We start from the raw sequence: 18,211 nt of genomic DNA on the forward strand, positions 1-18,211 counted from the left end.
CACTTTTTACAGTAGAAGTACATTCATATGTAAATTATATCATTCATTTGCATATATTCTTCTAAATTTATGCAGGGATTATGCTGGGATGAATACTAAAATAGACTGGTTTTGGAAAAGCCTGTGGCAAAATTTCTCTTGCTGGAAGTGAATTTGCATAATGACTCATAGATAATAACACAAGTTATGTGAATGTCTCTAAATATAACATATTTGGATATTTATTTGGACATTTATGGAAAATTGTTGATAAAAAGGTTGACTCTGGCTTTTTAGTGACACATATTCCCTTTAGTGTATTTATCTTTTTTGCCCATCCAGGGTGGTCTTCATCCAATAAAGAGGCCTTTAGCCAAGTTGATCCAGAAAAGGGGCCTCCGAAGCCCTGCTGCCCTAGATTGAGATCCAACTTTTAGGACAGATGCCTGTGCCTTTAGTCCTTCATCCAAGCAATCTTGCCATCTCCATCTCTGTTGGTTCTGTCATGATATGAATGACTCAGCACAGTATCTAAATCAGTTTTTTTTCTGTTCTAGAGACCAGGATGTTACCCAAAACATCCCTCTGAGCTATTATTTAAAAAGCCACTATTTAAAAGCAGACAAACTTTATTATTTATATTAAAATAAATATTTATATTTAATAATTATTACATAAAAGATAGTATATTAAAACTGTATTATGAATTTTGAGCCTTGCTGCAGTCTATCTCATGACATTTTCCAATCTCTTCCCCCGTTTCCTGTCTTTACTCACTCTCCTTTTTAACAAAAGTGGCTTAAGGCCAAAGAAAAAAAACAAATCTGAGAGCTATTATGAAAATATATGTAAAAATGAAGAGATGTAATTGAATTTTTCATTAGTTTGTCTTGATTCGGTTAATTTGACCAGAATGTTAATAGCCTGAATTCGGGGACAACATCTGTTGGTTAATTCATTCAGTCATAAATCATGAATTATTGCCAGAGAATTTAATGATTAGAAATGATGATGTTTGTGCTATGCAAATTTGTAATTCAGACATGACTGCAACATCTCTACCATATGCCAACACAGACATGAATCTTTATGAATTTTCTTAATGGCTCTGTTTACACCTGGTATTAAAATGCGTTTTGGTCGATCGGATCACAAGTAGACGATGCTAAATACAGCTGAAAACTTTAGACCACTTCCACAAGAAGTCAAAAACGACCAGATTGCTTTCATAGTGTAAACGCTCATGTGGTCGAATGTGTTCGAATGACCACAAAAGACCACATACTCTCTGCCTACTGACCTAACGGTAAACATTATGGAAAGTGCGCTAGCCGGGCAGGATTAAACTTTGTCGGCTGAAAAAAGATGAAATACCTACCAAGCACAATGTTCTCTCACCATTCCTGATTTCTAACATGCACTGACTACGTTCAGAGTGGTCTTGCGGCTATTTTTCATTTCTGCTCTCCGTGTTTTTTTCCGTTGTCTCCAATTGCATTCATATGTAAATTGCGTGAGCTTATTTCGTCTATTAGAGAGAAAGATCTGAAAAATGTCATACATTTACCCACCCATAGACCCTCTCCTCGAAGAAATCAGGACAGAAGTGGTTGAAAGTGGACAAAAGAGACAGAATAAAACACCAGGTAAACGTGAATGTTTGTCCCTCATCTACTTTTGATCTGATCAACCAAAACATCTTAATACCAGGTGTAAACAGGGCCTGTGTTACATCTTATACTCTCATAAAAGGCACAGATGACATTGCATACTACTTTTTTTCACTGATTCTTATATTCAAGAATAACTAGTCAAGTTAAGCTGATTGCAACAGGAAATATGATTGACAGTTTCCATTTAAAACATTGTCACTGTCACTCTCTCTACTGCAGCTGACCGGTTCAGGTTTTTCCAAAGGGCGCTTGAGCACATACTGTCACCATAGCAGCCATCAGACACGCTGTGTCTGAAATACTGAAAATGTGCTCAATCTACTTGTCTTTGTGTGTTTGAGGGAGTCTTGCCTTTTTCTTCAGCCAGAAAATGTGCTAAAAGGTCCTTGAGTTTCTTTATTCACATCTGTCATTTTGACTGTATTCAGTATTTTACTTTTAAATACTTTCCTATCCACACATTTTATTGTTTTGTCTTAGTTTTGTCTTTGTTGTTTTGTGATTTGTTTTGTTTTGTTTTGTTTTGTTTTGTTTTGTTTTGTTTTGTTTTGTTTTGTTTTGTTTTGTTTTGTTTTGTTTTGTTTTGTTTTGTTTTGTTTTTTTGTTTTTTGTTTTTTGTTTTGTCCTGGTTCATGACACACCATGTTTGATTATGTATTTTTAAATAAAATTAGATTTCTCTTATGGCATCTTAAAGAGTTTTTGTAGGCCTTTTAGATCATGAATTAATATAAATAAATAAATTTAATATTTTTATTTTCCTATCCACACATTTTATTGTTTTGTCTTTTTTTTTTTTTTTTTGTCCTGGTTCATGACCCACCATGTTTGATTATGCCTTTTAAATAACATTTTATTTCTCTTATGGCATCTTAAAGAGTTTTTGTAGGCCTTTTAGATCATGAATTAATATAAATAAATTAATTTTAATATTTTTATTTTCCTATCCATACATTTTTTTGTAATGTGACTAGACTGTTAAATCAGGGTCTCCTAAAGACTTGCCTTAACCTGAAGAGCATTGCATTTTTAAACCATATCCAAGCAACTGGCCTTTACTGTAGATTTATCACAGCCTAAAATGTATCTAGGTACCCCGTCCTGAATCAGAGAAACTTGATATAGATTCCAGATCAGGATGATGCTCACAGTGCTTGTGATATCCAAAAGAACCTGTCTCTATCGAGAATGTCTGAAACCTTCACCTTGAGATACATTTTTTTGCTCTACAGAATCATGCACCTTTTCTCTCTCTCACTTTCTCTCTCTTTAGCTGTATGACTCCGTCAAGGTTTCTGAGCTCATGAATTATGCAAAGCAGAGCCCATTTTCCTGACACAGCCTGCTACACAGCAGAATCACTCAGATAGCACTCTCTTCACCTACCGGCAGGAACCACCAATGCTAGCTCACTTCTCTGACACATTATACTCCTTCCTCACTGAAAACATTGCAGTCACTCATCCATCATAATCATGATGTGTTTTACAGTTTCTTGTGTATACATGTTTATGCCACATTAAAAGGTTTGGAAACTCATGTTATAGCTTATATTAAGAGTCTCAATCAATTTGGTTTTGTTTTGTTTAGATCGTGAATTAATATAAATTAATATATCTAATAAGTTGATATATTTATTTTCCTATACACATTATTTTATTTTATTTTGTTTTATGTTGTCTTCTGAAAGGCATTGCATTTTTAAACCACATTTTGCTTTTAACCATCTGAAAGAATGTGCTTCATAAATTTCTATTCAGTGCATGCAAAAAGCTGAACAATAAAACAAAAGGCTTTCTGGAGCAGGAAAGGCATTTGTCCTTTTTTTTTTTTTTTTTGGTCTCTTAACCCACCTCTGAAGAACCAGACAGCAGGCTGTGTAATTTTGTGCTTCAGCCATGTGTATTGACATCCATATGCCAGTGCTGAGGGTGCTGCCATCACAGCATCCTAGTCTCTTCCAGCTGAGTGCCCTCACATGTCTCTGTGTACGTCAGGACGATCGGAGGCCACACGAGCTGTCCGTCTCCAGCATGGATTCCCTAATAAAGATCTTGCCATCTGTTTAAGCTTTTACTAGCATAAAAGGTAATTGTTTTTGTATCTGTTTTCTCTTTCAGACTCACTGGCTAGTCTTGGATGCCCCTGTACTGCATGTTTGAATGGTCACATTGAGTGCGAATCACAAGGCCCAGTTGCTTTGACCTGGAGGGGAAGGATTTTCATGTAACGCACCCTGCCATGGACAGGAAGAGGAGTTGCACGCTCTGTGAAGGAGCTGTGATGCTGCTGCTGCTGGGTCACATGACCACTGGATTAGAAGTGCCTCTAGATCGTGAGTATTGCGCAGTGACCAAAATTAAATCTGATGGGATGTAATAAAATGTAATAATTCCCACAAATATAGATTTAATTTGACAGCGATGCACAAAAAAAGCTGCCTAACCTATTTTAGAATTAGTTCACTAAGTCAAGATGTGTGATTGACATGGAGATCTTGTCTTTAGACAAGATTAGAAATAAAATTAAAGGGGTCATGACATGACATGAAATCAAATTTACCTTAATCTTTTGACATAAAAGAGGTCTTGTAATATTAGAACATCCTGCAAGTTTCATGGCTTAAAACATCCTCATTATAAACAAATCATTTATTTAATCAAGTTCCAAAAATGGCTCGTTTGAATATTGTGGGATTTGTGATGTCACACAGGCAAACACATTTGCATATGACTGCCTCCAGAGCAAGACATTGACGAATAGTTATACATCATCGCACCATAGGCCCCGCCCACTGGCATTCAGTTGCTTAACAGCTGACATTTGCCTACAATGGATGTGAGCTTCGCGTCAAATGCAAATAGATCCCATTATGATCACTGATGCTGTCTACACTGGACACAGTATACAGATGTGCATTCAGTTTCTGATGTACTCCACACACAGGGCTTGACATTGCGAGCATTTCACTTGCATAAACAACTAAAAATAGATGTGTGCGAACTGTAAAATGTATTTAGGAGCATGCAAATTAAAAATGTCCCTCAATTTTTTTTAAATTCAATAACAAACGTCTTAATTATGATTTTAAAAGGTCTTAAAGGTCCCGTTTTTCGTGGTTTTTTGAAGCTTTGATTGTGTTTATAGTGTGCAATATAACATGTTCATGTTTCGCGTGTAAAAAAACACAGTATTTTTCACATAATTTACTTATCTGTATACTGCTGTTTCCACTGTCATAACGGCTGATGACTTCCTTGTTCTATGAAGTCCCTCCTGCAGAAATACGCAACGAGTTCTGATTGTGCCAGCGGTTCGTTCCTGTGTTGTGATTCGACAGCAGCTTAGCGCTCCTTGCCCGGAAAGAACACGCCTCTTACCATAACATGTGCTGCACATAGTTTTACATGTGGATTATTGTGGTGTTGTGCCGAATGAACACAAAAGACAATAATTCCCGAGAGACTGAACTATTTAATCTCCACAAGCAGCGACAGAAAATGTACAACGTTAGCACTCACTCAGAAGAGTACCTCATACGGAAAACAGCCGTAACCATTGATCTCTAAGTACAGCGTCCCTGGGAAGGCCAAACAAAGGTGATTGGACTGCGGGACGAAAATAACAGCGTTTCGACGACATGGTGACAAACACACTCTACAAACGCAACTCTTGCTCTTCTCCGTGGGTGCAAAACAAGACCACGCCCCCTTTTTTGTGTATTCCTGTGGGCGGAGGTTAGTCAAAAAACTGTTTTAGTGACGTCATTAAAGAAGGAAGTAGAGGGATGTAGTCCAAACTGGCCGTTCGATGTAGGCGACTTCTGTTAAATAAAATATCTCGCTTGGCATTGAACTTTGAGCTTTAAAATTTTACAGATTTTATTTATACTCTAACAACAACATTACACACTAACTAAAGTTTGAAACATGGGATCACGAAGAACGGGACCTTTAAATTTGGCAATGGGAAAAAACAGGAATCAAGAAACAGCCTAATGTTATTATTAATCTTCCAAAGGATATGATTTCATTTAAAAAATAGAAGCGCTGCACATTTTAAAGTCAAAACGAGGTGCTGTTGTGCATTCAACAGGCTCGCGGTTTCAGTTCGCAATAAATGAATAACGAGCATTTATGCGACGCATTTGCTTATGAACTACTGTTGATGAAATTATGTTTACTTCAAGGTGTTTGTATTGTAATGTCAACGGTTGTAAGAGAGCATATTTTATCTCCATCATCTGTTTGAATAAAGCATTTCAAAATAAGAGTCCTGGTGTATTTTGTTTATGATGTAAAGCCCCACAATATGCATAAATATTTTTTTTTTTGATTGCGCTCCTTAATTTTTCAACATAGGAGCATGCAATATCGAGTGGGTGTTGATACTGTTTCCTATGCAATGACGTTAGCCAATCATAACAGTGGCTGTTTACTGACAGGGCCTTAAAGGTACAATTTGTGATATTTTTTTCCGCTAGAGGTCGCTAGAAGCCTATTCAAAACAAAGGCGTAGTTTGATGACGTCAAGTTTTAGAGCGGAAACTTGGGACATGTGGTCTCCATCTCAACGGGCGGTGGAAAAGAATAGGGATTGGAGTCTGGAAGAACTCATGTTCGTGGATGCGATTATTAACGTTACTGTAGTATGAAGCAGAGCAGGACCGAGTGTTGCGGGAGCTGAACGAGCAGCGGGACTTTCATTATGACACAGTCGCCGGCGCCGCTTCCGCTTTTCCGGTCATGAGTTTACGGGAGCTGTCCTTGTCGACAGAACCAGCGGCAGATGGTAAACAGTAATTATGTTACATAAATAAGTAACACAATCCACCATAAAACGTGCAAGAAGTAAATAAGGAACTGCTTGAAGCGAACTAGTGGTTTGCTGGACGCTAGACTCTACTTCCGTATTGCTCCACGGCACTGTTGTCATGTGGTTTCTACGTCAGTAAAGGCGGTAACAAAGGGTAACCGATGTCATTGACAGGCGACTGCACTGCCCCGTGTCACTGTTTAGAATGGGAATTTTCTCATGATTTATAAGTAGTTGAAAACATTAGAGATATTGTTAGTAATCAGCTGGACAAAATATGTAACACTAGCCTAGTGGTTTTTGGATATTTTACTGCAAAAATTTTACATATTGTACCTTTAAGAAGCTGCCCCTTAAAAACTTTATTAACATCATAAGTAAACCTCAAGGAATAAAATAATAAAAAAATCAATGTCATGACCCCTTTAAAGATTGTTAATCTAGTTTCATTAAAAAATATTCACAAAAAAAATACTAAAATATTATAAAAATGGAAATGCACTTGAGTATGTCACTGTGAGTCCTCGCAGTGTGTTTATCTTTTCTCAGCTGCTGCTCTCTAGAGATGTGTTTCCCCTTTTACATACTGACAGTGTGTTAAGTCAGCATCACTACTGTGTAAGCAGAGTATACAAGGACTTTTAGAGAGCATTAGTCATTCTCCCTCCATCTTTCTATTTCTATCACTCTGTCTGTGGCTGTGATAATCAACTACATGCGAATAGTTTGGGGTCAGTAAGATTTTTTTAAAGAAATTAATACTTTTTTCAGCAATGATGCATTAAATTGATCAAAAGTGACAGTAAAGACATGTATAATGTTACAAAAGATTGCATAAGTAAGAGTGAAGCATCTTTTTAATGATAATGTAGTTTGTCTTCTTACTCTCAGAATTCAATTTAACATTCTTTGTTTTACAATCTTTGGAGTCTGTAATGCATGAAGCACCCTTGTCAGGGTGGTAAAGCCAATGAATCATCGACAAACAATCAGCATCATCCCAACTGCATTAGAACAATGAAATGGCATGAGAGTTGCATGATGGGTAACGAGTGCCCAACACACCTCCGGAAGTTTCTTTGAGGGAACATGATTTTGCTGGATCTTCTCTTCTCTCTTCTTCTCTTACACTAATTTGAACTCTTTTACTCTCTGCTTATGTATTTCCTGATTCATTTGGACAAAAAAGCTAAAGTTCTGGAGGGATGTAAGTCTGGGCACTTTTGCTGTGAAATTTGTTGTGAATTAGATCTACTGTAACTTTCTTTTGCTTTCTTCCGTTTGAAGTGTTTATGATTTTGATATGCATATTAACTTCTTATATCTTTTATTAAACATTTAATGATCCTACTATAAAGCTTTATGTAAATTATAGCTATGATCTGTCATGCCAGCAAGAACTTTCATTACAGTTTGTGCTGCATGCTGCATGCTCTTTGGTTGTTTGTCTCTCTGGGTTTTGTTACATTGATAAACTAAAGCTGGGCACATTTATATTTTTAGATATTTTCTTGCGGAATCAGTTTCTGCAAAGGTGGTGCATCTGTGCTGGTTTGTGCCAAGGTGTGTGTGTGTGTGTGTGTGTGTGTGTGTGTGTGTGTGTGTGTGTGTGTGTGTGTGTGTGTGTGTGTGTGTGTGTGTGTGAAATAGAAATGCATGTCTTCACGCTGGTTTCTGTGCTTCAGTGCCTCAGCCTCCCACAATAACTCATCAGTCCCCCAAGGATTACATCATCGACCCTCGGGAGAACATCATTATCCACTGCGAAGCGAAAGGAAAGCCTCATCCCAGGTGGGTGTCACTTTGAATCACCATGGTTACCACTACTGCAGATTCCACTGCTGTGGATGGATGCTTGGTGCTTAACACCTACCAAACTTTTCTTCAGACATTATGCAGGTCTTTAAATGGTGGCTATTGTGTCATCGGTTAGTTATTTGTTATTTTATTTATTTCAAGGAGGTATTAGGCTGAAAGTCCAAGCTGCTCTTTTCCATACAACAAAAGTGTGTGGCAATTTACACTGCCAAACACCTTAAAGGGGACCTATTATGCCCCTTTCTGTCTCTGGTGTCTCCAGAATGTGTCTGTGAAGTTTCAGCTCAAAATACCCCGCATATCATTTATTAAAGGTGCCGTAGAATGAAAAATTGAATTTACCTTGGCATAGTTGAATAACAAGAGTTCAGTACATGGAAATGACATACAATGAGTCTCAAACTCCATTGTTTACTCCTCCTTATGTAAATTTGATTTGTTTAAAAGACCTCCGAAGAACAGGCGAATCTCAACATAACACCGACTGTTACATAACTGTCGGGATCATCAATACTGTATGTACGCCCCCAATATTTGCATATGCCAGCCCATGTTCAAGGCATTAGACAAGGCCAGCCAGTATTAACATCTGGATCTGTGCACAGCTGAATCATCAGACTAGGTAAGCAAACAAGGACAATAGCGAAAAATGGCAGATGGAGCAATAATAACTGATATGATGTAAAGATCCATTTTGAGGGTTATATTAGCTGTGTGAACTTTGTTTATGCACTGTTTAAGGCAAGCGCAAGCTCGGGGGCAGGGAGCACGATAATTTAAAGGGGCCGCAGCCTGAATTGGCGCATATTTAATGATGCCCCAAAATAGGCAGTTAAAAAAATGAATAAAAAAAATCGATGGGGTATTTTGAGCTGAAACTTCACAGACACATTCAGGGGACACCTTAGACTTATATTACATCCTTACAGCTTTAACAGCTCACGCTTTGGTTGCTCAACAACAACAAAGTTGGAGAATCTCACGCAGCCAAAATGACAATTGTCAGCCTTACATTGTTCAAACCGGAGTTGGACACTGATGGAGAGACTCAACTTTTAGAACGCAACTGGACATTTCTGAATGATTATTTTATAAATTTATCTACTTGCTGTGGAGTTGATCTTGAATCTTTTGTGCAAATCCAGTGTTAAATTGACCCTTGTTTGTGAAGCAGTCCGGCGTAAAATGATGGTATGGTAACAACACTATACTACAACAACTCTTCCTCTACTCTAAATCAGCCCAACATGGTCTTGCCCCCTTTGTTGTGTGTTCCTGTGGGCAGGGTTTATGTAAATTTTGATGTTTGTGATGTCACCAACCCGAGAGGAAGCTCGTTGTAATCCCTACCAGGGCTGCGTTCAGCCCCGACAATACGTTGCAAACATTGTTTTTTAAATGGAAACAGTGATGTGTTGAGCACCCTGTTCTGATGACGCAAGAGTTGATGAAGTCTGTATAAATACGTGTTTAATACTGCAAAATACGTTCGATGTTACAGTCACTGCTCTTGCCATCCAGAATAAAAGAGAACATCCCAATCGAGTCAGGGGATTTGTGGAAACTTCTAATTATTGTGATCCAACATTTGCCTCGCATTTAAGGATGAAAAGACAAACATTTCAGGTGAAGGATAATCCACTTCTTACCTCCGAGACTGTGTTATGATCTATATTATTTTTATTGTTTGTATTAGGCTTATCATTATTGCTGATCACTGTTGTTGTGCTATGATATTGTAATATTTACCATTATATAATCAGAGGAGTATAGAGTATAGAGGAGTTATTAAAGTGTCACTTCACAATACAACAGCAAAATATATAAGTATAGTATTTTTATGTTACATTAATACCCTTTGTGCGAGCCGTCTCTTTAATACCGTGTGGTTTATATACATCTTGCCACTGATTGGGCTGACATTTCTGACACCAAACAAGAGAAAACGTATCTCAAACCCGTTGCACACTGTTTTTTTTTCAGGAAACATGTCGTTCAACCCGGAAAACGTAGCAAAACGTTGCGCACCGATTTGAGCTTGAACGTGCCCCAGCTGTTGGTTGTAGTCCCTAAAAAGCGATTTTTGTAAAAGAAATGATCTCCCTTTCCATTGAACTTTGAGCATTGTAACTTTGCAGATGTTGTTTATGCTCAAACGGCAATATTACTAAAGTTTAAAAAGTGATTTACAATCCAGTTTTTTTGTATGGAAAAGGGCAGCTTGGACATTCTGTTAAATGTCTCCTTTCATGTTTCACGTAAAATAATAATAATAATAATAAAGATCTGAATGATGTGTGAGGGTGGACAAATTTTAAAGTAGTTTTCATTTTTTTGAACTGTTCCTTTATGCAAACAACTTGATTGACAAGTAAGGAACGATTAATGTTGTTATAAATAAAAATATTGATTGTAACATCACTGTGTGAATGTTGTCGTAATGGATTTTCTCTTTTCACTCTAGCTTTTCATGGACACGTAACGGCACTCATTTTGATGTGGAAAAGGATTCGAAAGTTATTATGAAGCCCAACTCAGGCACTCTGGTCATTGACATCAGCGGAGAGAAAGCAGAGGCGTACGAGGGCGTGTATCAGTGCATCGCCCGCAACGAGCATGGCTCTGCCTTGTCCAGTAACATCGTCATTCGTCAGTCAAGTAAGACAGACCCAACTAAACACAGAGAAAATTGCCACAGGAATGCTTTTTTAATATTTCTCCAGTTGCCTCCTGTCAGTTTTTTTTATTGAGGGTCCATTGCTGTTTCACAGGGTCCCCCTTGTGGTCAAAAGAGAAAAATGAACCAATCACGGTGCAGAGGGGAATGTCTCTAGTTCTGCAGTGCAGACCCCCGGCTGGCCTGCCTCCTCCAATCATCTTCTGGATGGATAACAGTAAGAAAATATCACATATTCACATACTTTTATGACAATAGCACATCTTGCACATCCAAGTGTAAGCAGCCACTGAAATGTCATTTGGTTATGTTTTCATATACTTTACATACATGGCAACCCAAGTATGTAAATTCGCTGCTCTGTTTTTGGAGGTTTAGCTCATTGTTATTTCATGGTCCTTCTTTTATTGGCAAATGGTATTCACAATGACCTTATACTGTATGCTTCCATCTGCTCTTATACTACTTGATAAGGGTGGCAAAAGGCCAAAAATCAAATACAAACAACATTTGACTACTCCATTTTGTCAGATTTCCAGAGACTTCCTCAAAACAGTCGTGTGTCCCAGGCTTTAAACGGAGACCTGTATTTCTCCAATGTGCTCATGGAGGACAACAGAAGTGACTACATCTGCTATGCCCGCTTCCCACACACTCAGACTATCCAACAGAAACAGCCAATCACTGTCAACGTGCTGGACAGTAAGTGTTTTTAGTCACCAGTTTCTGTTCCAAACAAGCATTTGTGTAAATCAGGTTATGTAATAGAAGCAACTCTGACTTTTTATGTCGAGTTAGGTTAGCACAATATATACAGAATTACATTTTACATTAATTTTTTATATACATTAATTTCATAATATGCTGATTCATTTGTCAAATTATTCACACACACACACACACACACACAAAAAAAGATATATATTTGCTTCAAGAAAAAACAACAGTGTTGCATTGTCCCTTTTATGTTTAAATAAAAAAAGAGACCTGTAAATGTAAAAAGCACTGCATGCTCATTATTCTCTGTTGTATTCCAGTCGAAGCTATGAATGACACTGTGTTGGCAGCTTTTTTGAATGGCTCAGATTTTTGGGGTGGTGAGTGCTAGCAGAACTTCTCCAAGTGAACCCAGCCTTCATCCCTCCCATAACTTGTGTTTCTGCCTAACCAGGAATAGCTCATTACCTAATATATCACTTATAACCAGAAATATAACCCACTTCTGTAGAATCCCAACCCTGATCTCAAACAACTTCATCTTTATGAAGGTCTCACACCTTGCTGCACTTGGCATTAATATTCATTTCATTGCATCTTTTTTTTTTTAATGAAAACTGACAAAAGGACTGAAGCCAACACTACAGGAGTTGACTATCATGGGAATGATTTGAAACAATACATTTTGCATTGTTTATGGCAACAAACATTTCCAAGATTACTGTGTATGAATGGTAATCAGTCCTTTTTCTTTGTTTTTAATTGTCTAATTAACATTTAGGCTGCACTATCTTCTACTGGTCTTTTGTTTACTAAACCTTCCCCTTTCTTTGTTTTGAAATAAAGAAATGTATTAGTTTTGCATTTTACATTTTATACAACACTATATAAGGTACTGTAAGATATCTCTTGAAAACATTGTTCATTTCTATTATATTTTTCATTTGGATCCTTCCATTCTCTTTTAAAGGCCCTGTCCATCCAAAAGAAGAAATGGAAGGATTAAATTCTTGTCATTCAATATGAGGTTCACTTGATCAAAGATAGCAGGGCGATTAAGTCAGAGAACTTTTCATAAATATATTTTCAAACTTCATTTTAAGCGTCACATTTTATCAGCAATATGCTATTTGTTTACTTCTAGTTTTATCTGCCTTGTTCATGTGTGGTTTTACATACCAAAATAGAGTGTTTTCCCCCTCACACAAGTCCTGGGTAATAACTGGCTGGTTGCAAAACTTGTCTTTCTGATTGTGACCAATCCCTGTTGTAGACAGTCCATCTGGGGAGAGAGCGCCCACTTTCATGCACCCAACAGGAACGCACAGTACCACCATGGTCCTGAAAGGAGACACGCTGGAGCTGGAATGCATCGCCGATGGCCTGTAAGTAGCAGGAAGTGGATAAATCATGAGTCTTGAGAGAGTAGCTAATGTTTTGCTTCAATGTCCATTTGTTCTTCTGATCGAGGTCAGATAGTATCAAAGGTTTTGCATAAATGTGACTAACAGTTCAAAACTTTTTTGTGTGTGTTTTCAGTCCAACGCCAGATATTTCCTGGACTAAGGTGGTCGGGGAGCTGCCAAGTGGCCGTTTCTCATTTCACAATTTCCAGAAAACTCTGAAGATAACAGAGGTGACAGAAGAGGATGGGGGAGATTATCGCTGTTTAGCCAAGAATCGGTTGGGGAACAACCATCACACCATCACTGTAGCAGTCAGAGGTCTGTTGCAGGATGTCTTTTCATCTGTCACATCTTAAAAATCCTGTTTAGTCACATCATTCAGTGACCCCGGGACACCATCCTGAACCATTCATGGACTTGAGCTGATTTGAAAGACCCTTTGTGTTTCTTGTCGTTCAGAAAATAGCCCCTGGTTTGCCAAATATCCTAAAATATTTGTTACTATTTCTTTTGTGATATATGATGGAATAATTCTAATCTGTGGAACAGGACAATAACATTCTAAATTCAAATTTTCACATTTTAAATTCACATTTTTACATTTTATACTCAAATTTTTAAATTTCAAATTTTGTCAATTTGATTTTGAACTTTCTCCATCTCCACAGCGGCTCCTTTTTGGATCAGTGCCCCTCAGAACCTCATCCTGGCCCCGAAAGAAACCGGAATGCTCACCTGCCGGGTGGGTGGCAACCCTACACCCAAAGTCACATGGTCTGTCAACGGAATTCCCATTGAAAGTATGTCACCCCCTCACATAAGCTTTTGTAAAAAAAAAAATAAAATTAAATAATAATAATAGTGTAGCTCTTCCAGTATCTAGCTACTATTTTCAACACGTAACAAATTTTATATTTATATGTAGGAAGTTCTGATTTACAGTTTATCAGTTTGTTTGTACAGTACATGTAAATGAACTGATTCAATAAAATGATTCACTGAACCGGGTTTCTTTTTGTAGCATAATATTTTGTTAAATGCTGCTTTCCATCACTATCGTTTACATACATTTTTAATTTCTTTTTTTCATTTGTATTATATTACATGTTAAAGTTTGATGCTTTTGCACTAATTCATTCTATTGTTTTTGTGCCAATGGAAAATATTGCTCTGATTTAAATTATGACTTATATAATCTAATATATAGAAAAAAGGTAATAATCCTTTCAGATGTAGTTCAACACATTGTGTTAATAGCTTTTAGCATAGCTTTTTCAAAAACAATGGCTTGATTATAGTGTAAATATGATTATAAATTATTATGTGATTTCTTCGTAGACTCACATAAGGACCCCAGTCGGAAAATCGAAGATGGAGTTATCATTCTCAGTGATGTTCAGACAGGCTCAAGTGCTGTTTACCAGTGCAACGCCTCCAATGAGTACGGTTACCTGCTGGCCAATGCCTTTGTCAGTGTCCTGGGTTAGTAATATGTATTTCTATTCTATTCTATTCTATTCTATTCTATTCTATTCTATTCTATTCTATTCTATTCTATTCTATTCTATTCTATTCTATATTTTTCAACTGTTCTGTAAATATATTATATTATGTTTTAGCCGAACCTCCAAGGGTGCTGACTCCTCCAAATCATGTGTACCTAGTCATCACTAACCGTAGGGCTCTATTAGACTGTGCTTCATTTGGCTCGCCCCTCCCAAAGATCACATGGTAATTATTATTTTATTTTTTTTTGGTTCTTTGATGTAGCATTAATTTTCATTCTTCATTCCAGAAAAGTGTTTGTTGTAGGTTAATGCTGCATGCTGATTATGTGTCTGTGATCCGCAGGTTTAAAGACAGTCAGAGCATACTGGATGGCGACTCGTACATCATTCATAAAAACGGTACCTTAGAGATCAGTGTGGCTCAGTCACTAAACAGTGGCAAATACACCTGCATGGCCTCAAACAATCTTGGCAACAAAGAGAATCACGTTTACCTGGAAGTGAAAGGTGAGTGAAAGCTAAATTGAATTTGTCCAGCTTAAATCAGTGTATTTGTAATATGTTGAATGAATGAAGGAATAAAGGAAGTAGTAAGATGGGAAATGTTGGGGAAAAGAGGAAGATTTGTTTCATTTTCTCTCTTTCCACAGAGCCTACACGGATCCTCACACAGCCTGGGTATAATGTGGTCCACAGAAACAGCATGGCTGTGTTTGAGTGTAAGGTCAAACATGACCCCACTCTCTTCCCCTCTATGATATGGCTCAAAGACAACGGAGAGCTTCCTGATGATCCTCGGTATGAGTGCTGCATTTGTTGTTCAAATATAAGCACCATCTAAAGCAGGGATCAGCACCACAGGCGCTGCACATGATAAGAGCAAGGGAAATTTATGTTTTATATTTTAAGTGTTTTTTTGCCACTTAAATTTCTATAGCATTGACAGTATACACTCACTTTATTTGGTACACCTTGCTAGTACCAGGTTGGACCCGCTTTTGCCTTTAGATTTTGGTCCATATTGACATGATAGCATCACACAGTTGCTGCGGATTTGTCGCCTGCACATCCATGATACAAAACTCCCATTCCACCACATCCAAAAAGTGCTCTATTGGATTGAGATCTGGTGACTGTGGAGGCCATTTAAATGTAGTGAACTCATTGTCATGTTCAAGAAACCAGTTTGAAATGATTTGAGCTTTGTGACATGGCACGTTATCCTGCTAGAAGTAGCCATCAGAAGATGGGAACACTGTGGTCATAAAGAGATGGACATGGTCAGCAATAATACCCAGGCAGGCTGTGGCATTTAAACAATGCTCAATTGGTACTAAGTGGCCCAAAATGTGCCAAGAAAATATCTCTCACACCATTACATCACAACCAGCAGCCTGAACTGTTGATACAAAGCAGGATGGATCCATGCTTTCATGTTGTTAACGCCAAATTCTGACCCTGCCATCTGAATGTCGCAGCAGAATTTGAGACTGATTAGACCAGGCAACATTTTTCCAGTCTTCTATTGTCCAGTTTTGGTGAGCCTGTGCGAATTGTAGATTCAGTTTCTGCTTCAAGGTTCGATGTGTTGTGCTCTCAGAGATGCTCTTCTGCATACCTCTGTTGTAAGGAGTGTTTTTTTTTTTTATAATTTAAAACATGTTATTATATATGTATTTGAGCCTTACTAAAACAATCCTAGACTGTTATTAAATTTATATTACCTTTCATAAAATATACAAAAATTAAAAAACATTTAGATTCTGAATTGCTTTCATGCTAAAATGGTATTTCATGTCAAAAAAAAAAAAAAAAAGTTTGAGAAAAGTGAAAACATTAAATGTTCTGAAAGGTGTGTTTAAATGCTTTGAAAGTGGCCTGTAGCTGCTAGTTTGTGACTAACAGGTGTGTATGTGTGTAGATTTGAGGTGGGCCCTGATAATTTGACTATACGTGACGTGACGGAGGATGATGAGGGCACATACACCTGCATCAGAAACACCACCCTGGACCACGATTCAGCCAGCGCCACCCTCAGAGTTGTCGGTACGCTCAGTTTATACATCTCTCTCAAAAACTGTAAAATATACAATATGGCTTCCTAGACATGGCTTCATCTTGTTTATACAGATTATATGGGTGCTGTTGAAGAGTTGAAATTGTACTTTTTGTATAAATAACTTTTTACTTCCTCAAACCTGCTTTCCTTGTCAGAGGCCACACCAACACCACCTATAGTACTGGGTAAAGCTCACTTCTTTCAGTTCCCAAACAGGTCCCAAACCCATTTGACACATTTGTATTTTTTTGTTTGTTTGTTTGTTTGTTTGTTTGTTTGTTTTTGTTTGTTTGTTTATCCTTCTTCACCTTCCTAATATTTGCTTATGAATGTGTTTTGTGGATTTTGCCCATTAATAAACTGTTAAAGGCAATTTTGGTTTTTAGTTTAATTTTGTTTACAAATGAGGCAGCTCACTAAACTTAAAATAAAGGCCTGCATGGTTTCAGCTTTACCAACATACTTTCGTGGCAATTTGTGATTATTTTACATTTTCACGAATTAGTGGTGAATTTGTATAAATTCGTACAATCTAATGTCCCACAGAGGGTTTGGTTTAGGGATGAACCTTCATGCTTAGATTTTTTTTTTCTAAAAATAGTACATTTCATATGACTCAAATCTTACAAATTCATACGAATTCGCCAAAATGTATAATAGTTTTGTGTTCTCATGAGATCAGGTTGGCTTTACCTTGTAAACTTTTTAAAATCATGCCTTTAACAGAATGTGAGATTTCAGACTGTGGCATTTTTTAAGTTGGTGGTCTTTTTTTTTGGCTTGTGTTGCATGTTGTCTGGTGCACTTAAGCTGGATCGAGTTTTGTGTCTCATAATATCTGGTTTAACAGAGAAACCGGACCCGCCCACAGACCTGGAGCTGACGGACCAGCGAGAACGCAGTGTTCGGCTTACATGGATCCCTGGCGATGAAAACAATAGTCCTATTAATTGTGAGTTAAATCTGATCTTTGTTTGATGCCTTGTGTCAAATCCACATATTAGAACAACCGCTTCTGATCCATTTGTCCCTGGTTACCTTAGTGTTCCTGATCCAATATGAAGATTCACTCCACGAGCCTGGAGTATGGCACAATATGACCAGCGTCTCAGGAACCAGCATCACATCCCAACTGGATCTTTCCCCGTATGTGTATTACTCCTTCAGGGTTCTGGCACTTAATGACGTGGGTCCCAGTGAACCCAGTGCGCCATCCAGACAGTACCGAACCAACCCTGCACGTGAGTGACCCTAGCAAGAATGTAGAATGCTCTAAAATCTTCCTTATATTTTTTATGGCTCAAAGTCTATGATTATGATTCTCACAGAGCCTGACATGAATCCATCAGACGTTGAAGTCATAGGAACGTCCCCTGACAGTATGACAATAACTTGGAGGGTAAAACTCTTTTGATTTGATTTAATACAGTATCTACTCATTTATTTATTTATTTTAATGTAGTTCATAGTTTTATAATGGCTCCTAAAAGTATTTGTATAGAATTAAAAATATAGTTGAATAGATGATATAATTTCAAAGCAAATAGACAGACAGTAAA

At 37.5% G+C, this 18,211-nt stretch overlaps 1 protein-coding gene across 8 annotated transcripts in view; it reads left to right on the forward strand.

Moving 5' to 3' along the window:
* nrcama (neuronal cell adhesion molecule a) overlaps nucleotides 1-18,211 on the forward strand; it is a 59,497-nt gene that overhangs the window by 30,118 nt on the left and 11,168 nt on the right. For 4 of the 8 annotated variants that reach the window (XM_067391823.1, XM_067391830.1, XM_067391829.1 and 1 more), the window contains exons 3-20: nucleotides 3,773-3,987; nucleotides 7,657-7,674; nucleotides 8,153-8,258; nucleotides 10,750-10,943; nucleotides 11,057-11,179; nucleotides 11,494-11,664; nucleotides 12,000-12,059; nucleotides 12,953-13,064; nucleotides 13,219-13,403; nucleotides 13,754-13,885; nucleotides 14,424-14,567; nucleotides 14,705-14,816; nucleotides 14,937-15,100; nucleotides 15,244-15,391; nucleotides 16,515-16,639; nucleotides 17,503-17,604; nucleotides 17,696-17,893; nucleotides 17,981-18,051. In XM_067391823.1, coding sequence (XP_067247924.1) covers nucleotides 3,894-3,987; nucleotides 7,657-7,674; nucleotides 8,153-8,258; nucleotides 10,750-10,943; nucleotides 11,057-11,179; nucleotides 11,494-11,664; nucleotides 12,000-12,059; nucleotides 12,953-13,064; nucleotides 13,219-13,403; nucleotides 13,754-13,885; nucleotides 14,424-14,567; nucleotides 14,705-14,816; nucleotides 14,937-15,100; nucleotides 15,244-15,391; nucleotides 16,515-16,639; nucleotides 17,503-17,604; nucleotides 17,696-17,893; nucleotides 17,981-18,051 — 2,259 coding nt within the window. In that variant the 5' untranslated portion in view covers nucleotides 3,773-3,893. The remainder of the gene's footprint in view (nucleotides 1-3,772; nucleotides 3,988-7,656; nucleotides 7,675-8,152; nucleotides 8,259-10,749; nucleotides 10,944-11,056; nucleotides 11,180-11,493; nucleotides 11,665-11,999; nucleotides 12,060-12,952; nucleotides 13,065-13,218; nucleotides 13,404-13,753; nucleotides 13,886-14,423; nucleotides 14,568-14,704; nucleotides 14,817-14,936; nucleotides 15,101-15,243; nucleotides 15,392-16,514; nucleotides 16,640-17,502; nucleotides 17,605-17,695; nucleotides 17,894-17,980; nucleotides 18,052-18,211) is intronic. The other 4 variants (XM_067391825.1, XM_067391831.1, XM_067391827.1 and 1 more) reach the window with 3 other exon arrangements.

Source organism: Chanodichthys erythropterus, chromosome 8, assembly GCF_024489055.1.
Source record: "Chanodichthys erythropterus isolate Z2021 chromosome 8, ASM2448905v1, whole genome shotgun sequence".
Classification (NCBI taxonomy): Eukaryota; Metazoa; Chordata; class Actinopteri; order Cypriniformes; family Xenocyprididae; genus Chanodichthys; species Chanodichthys erythropterus.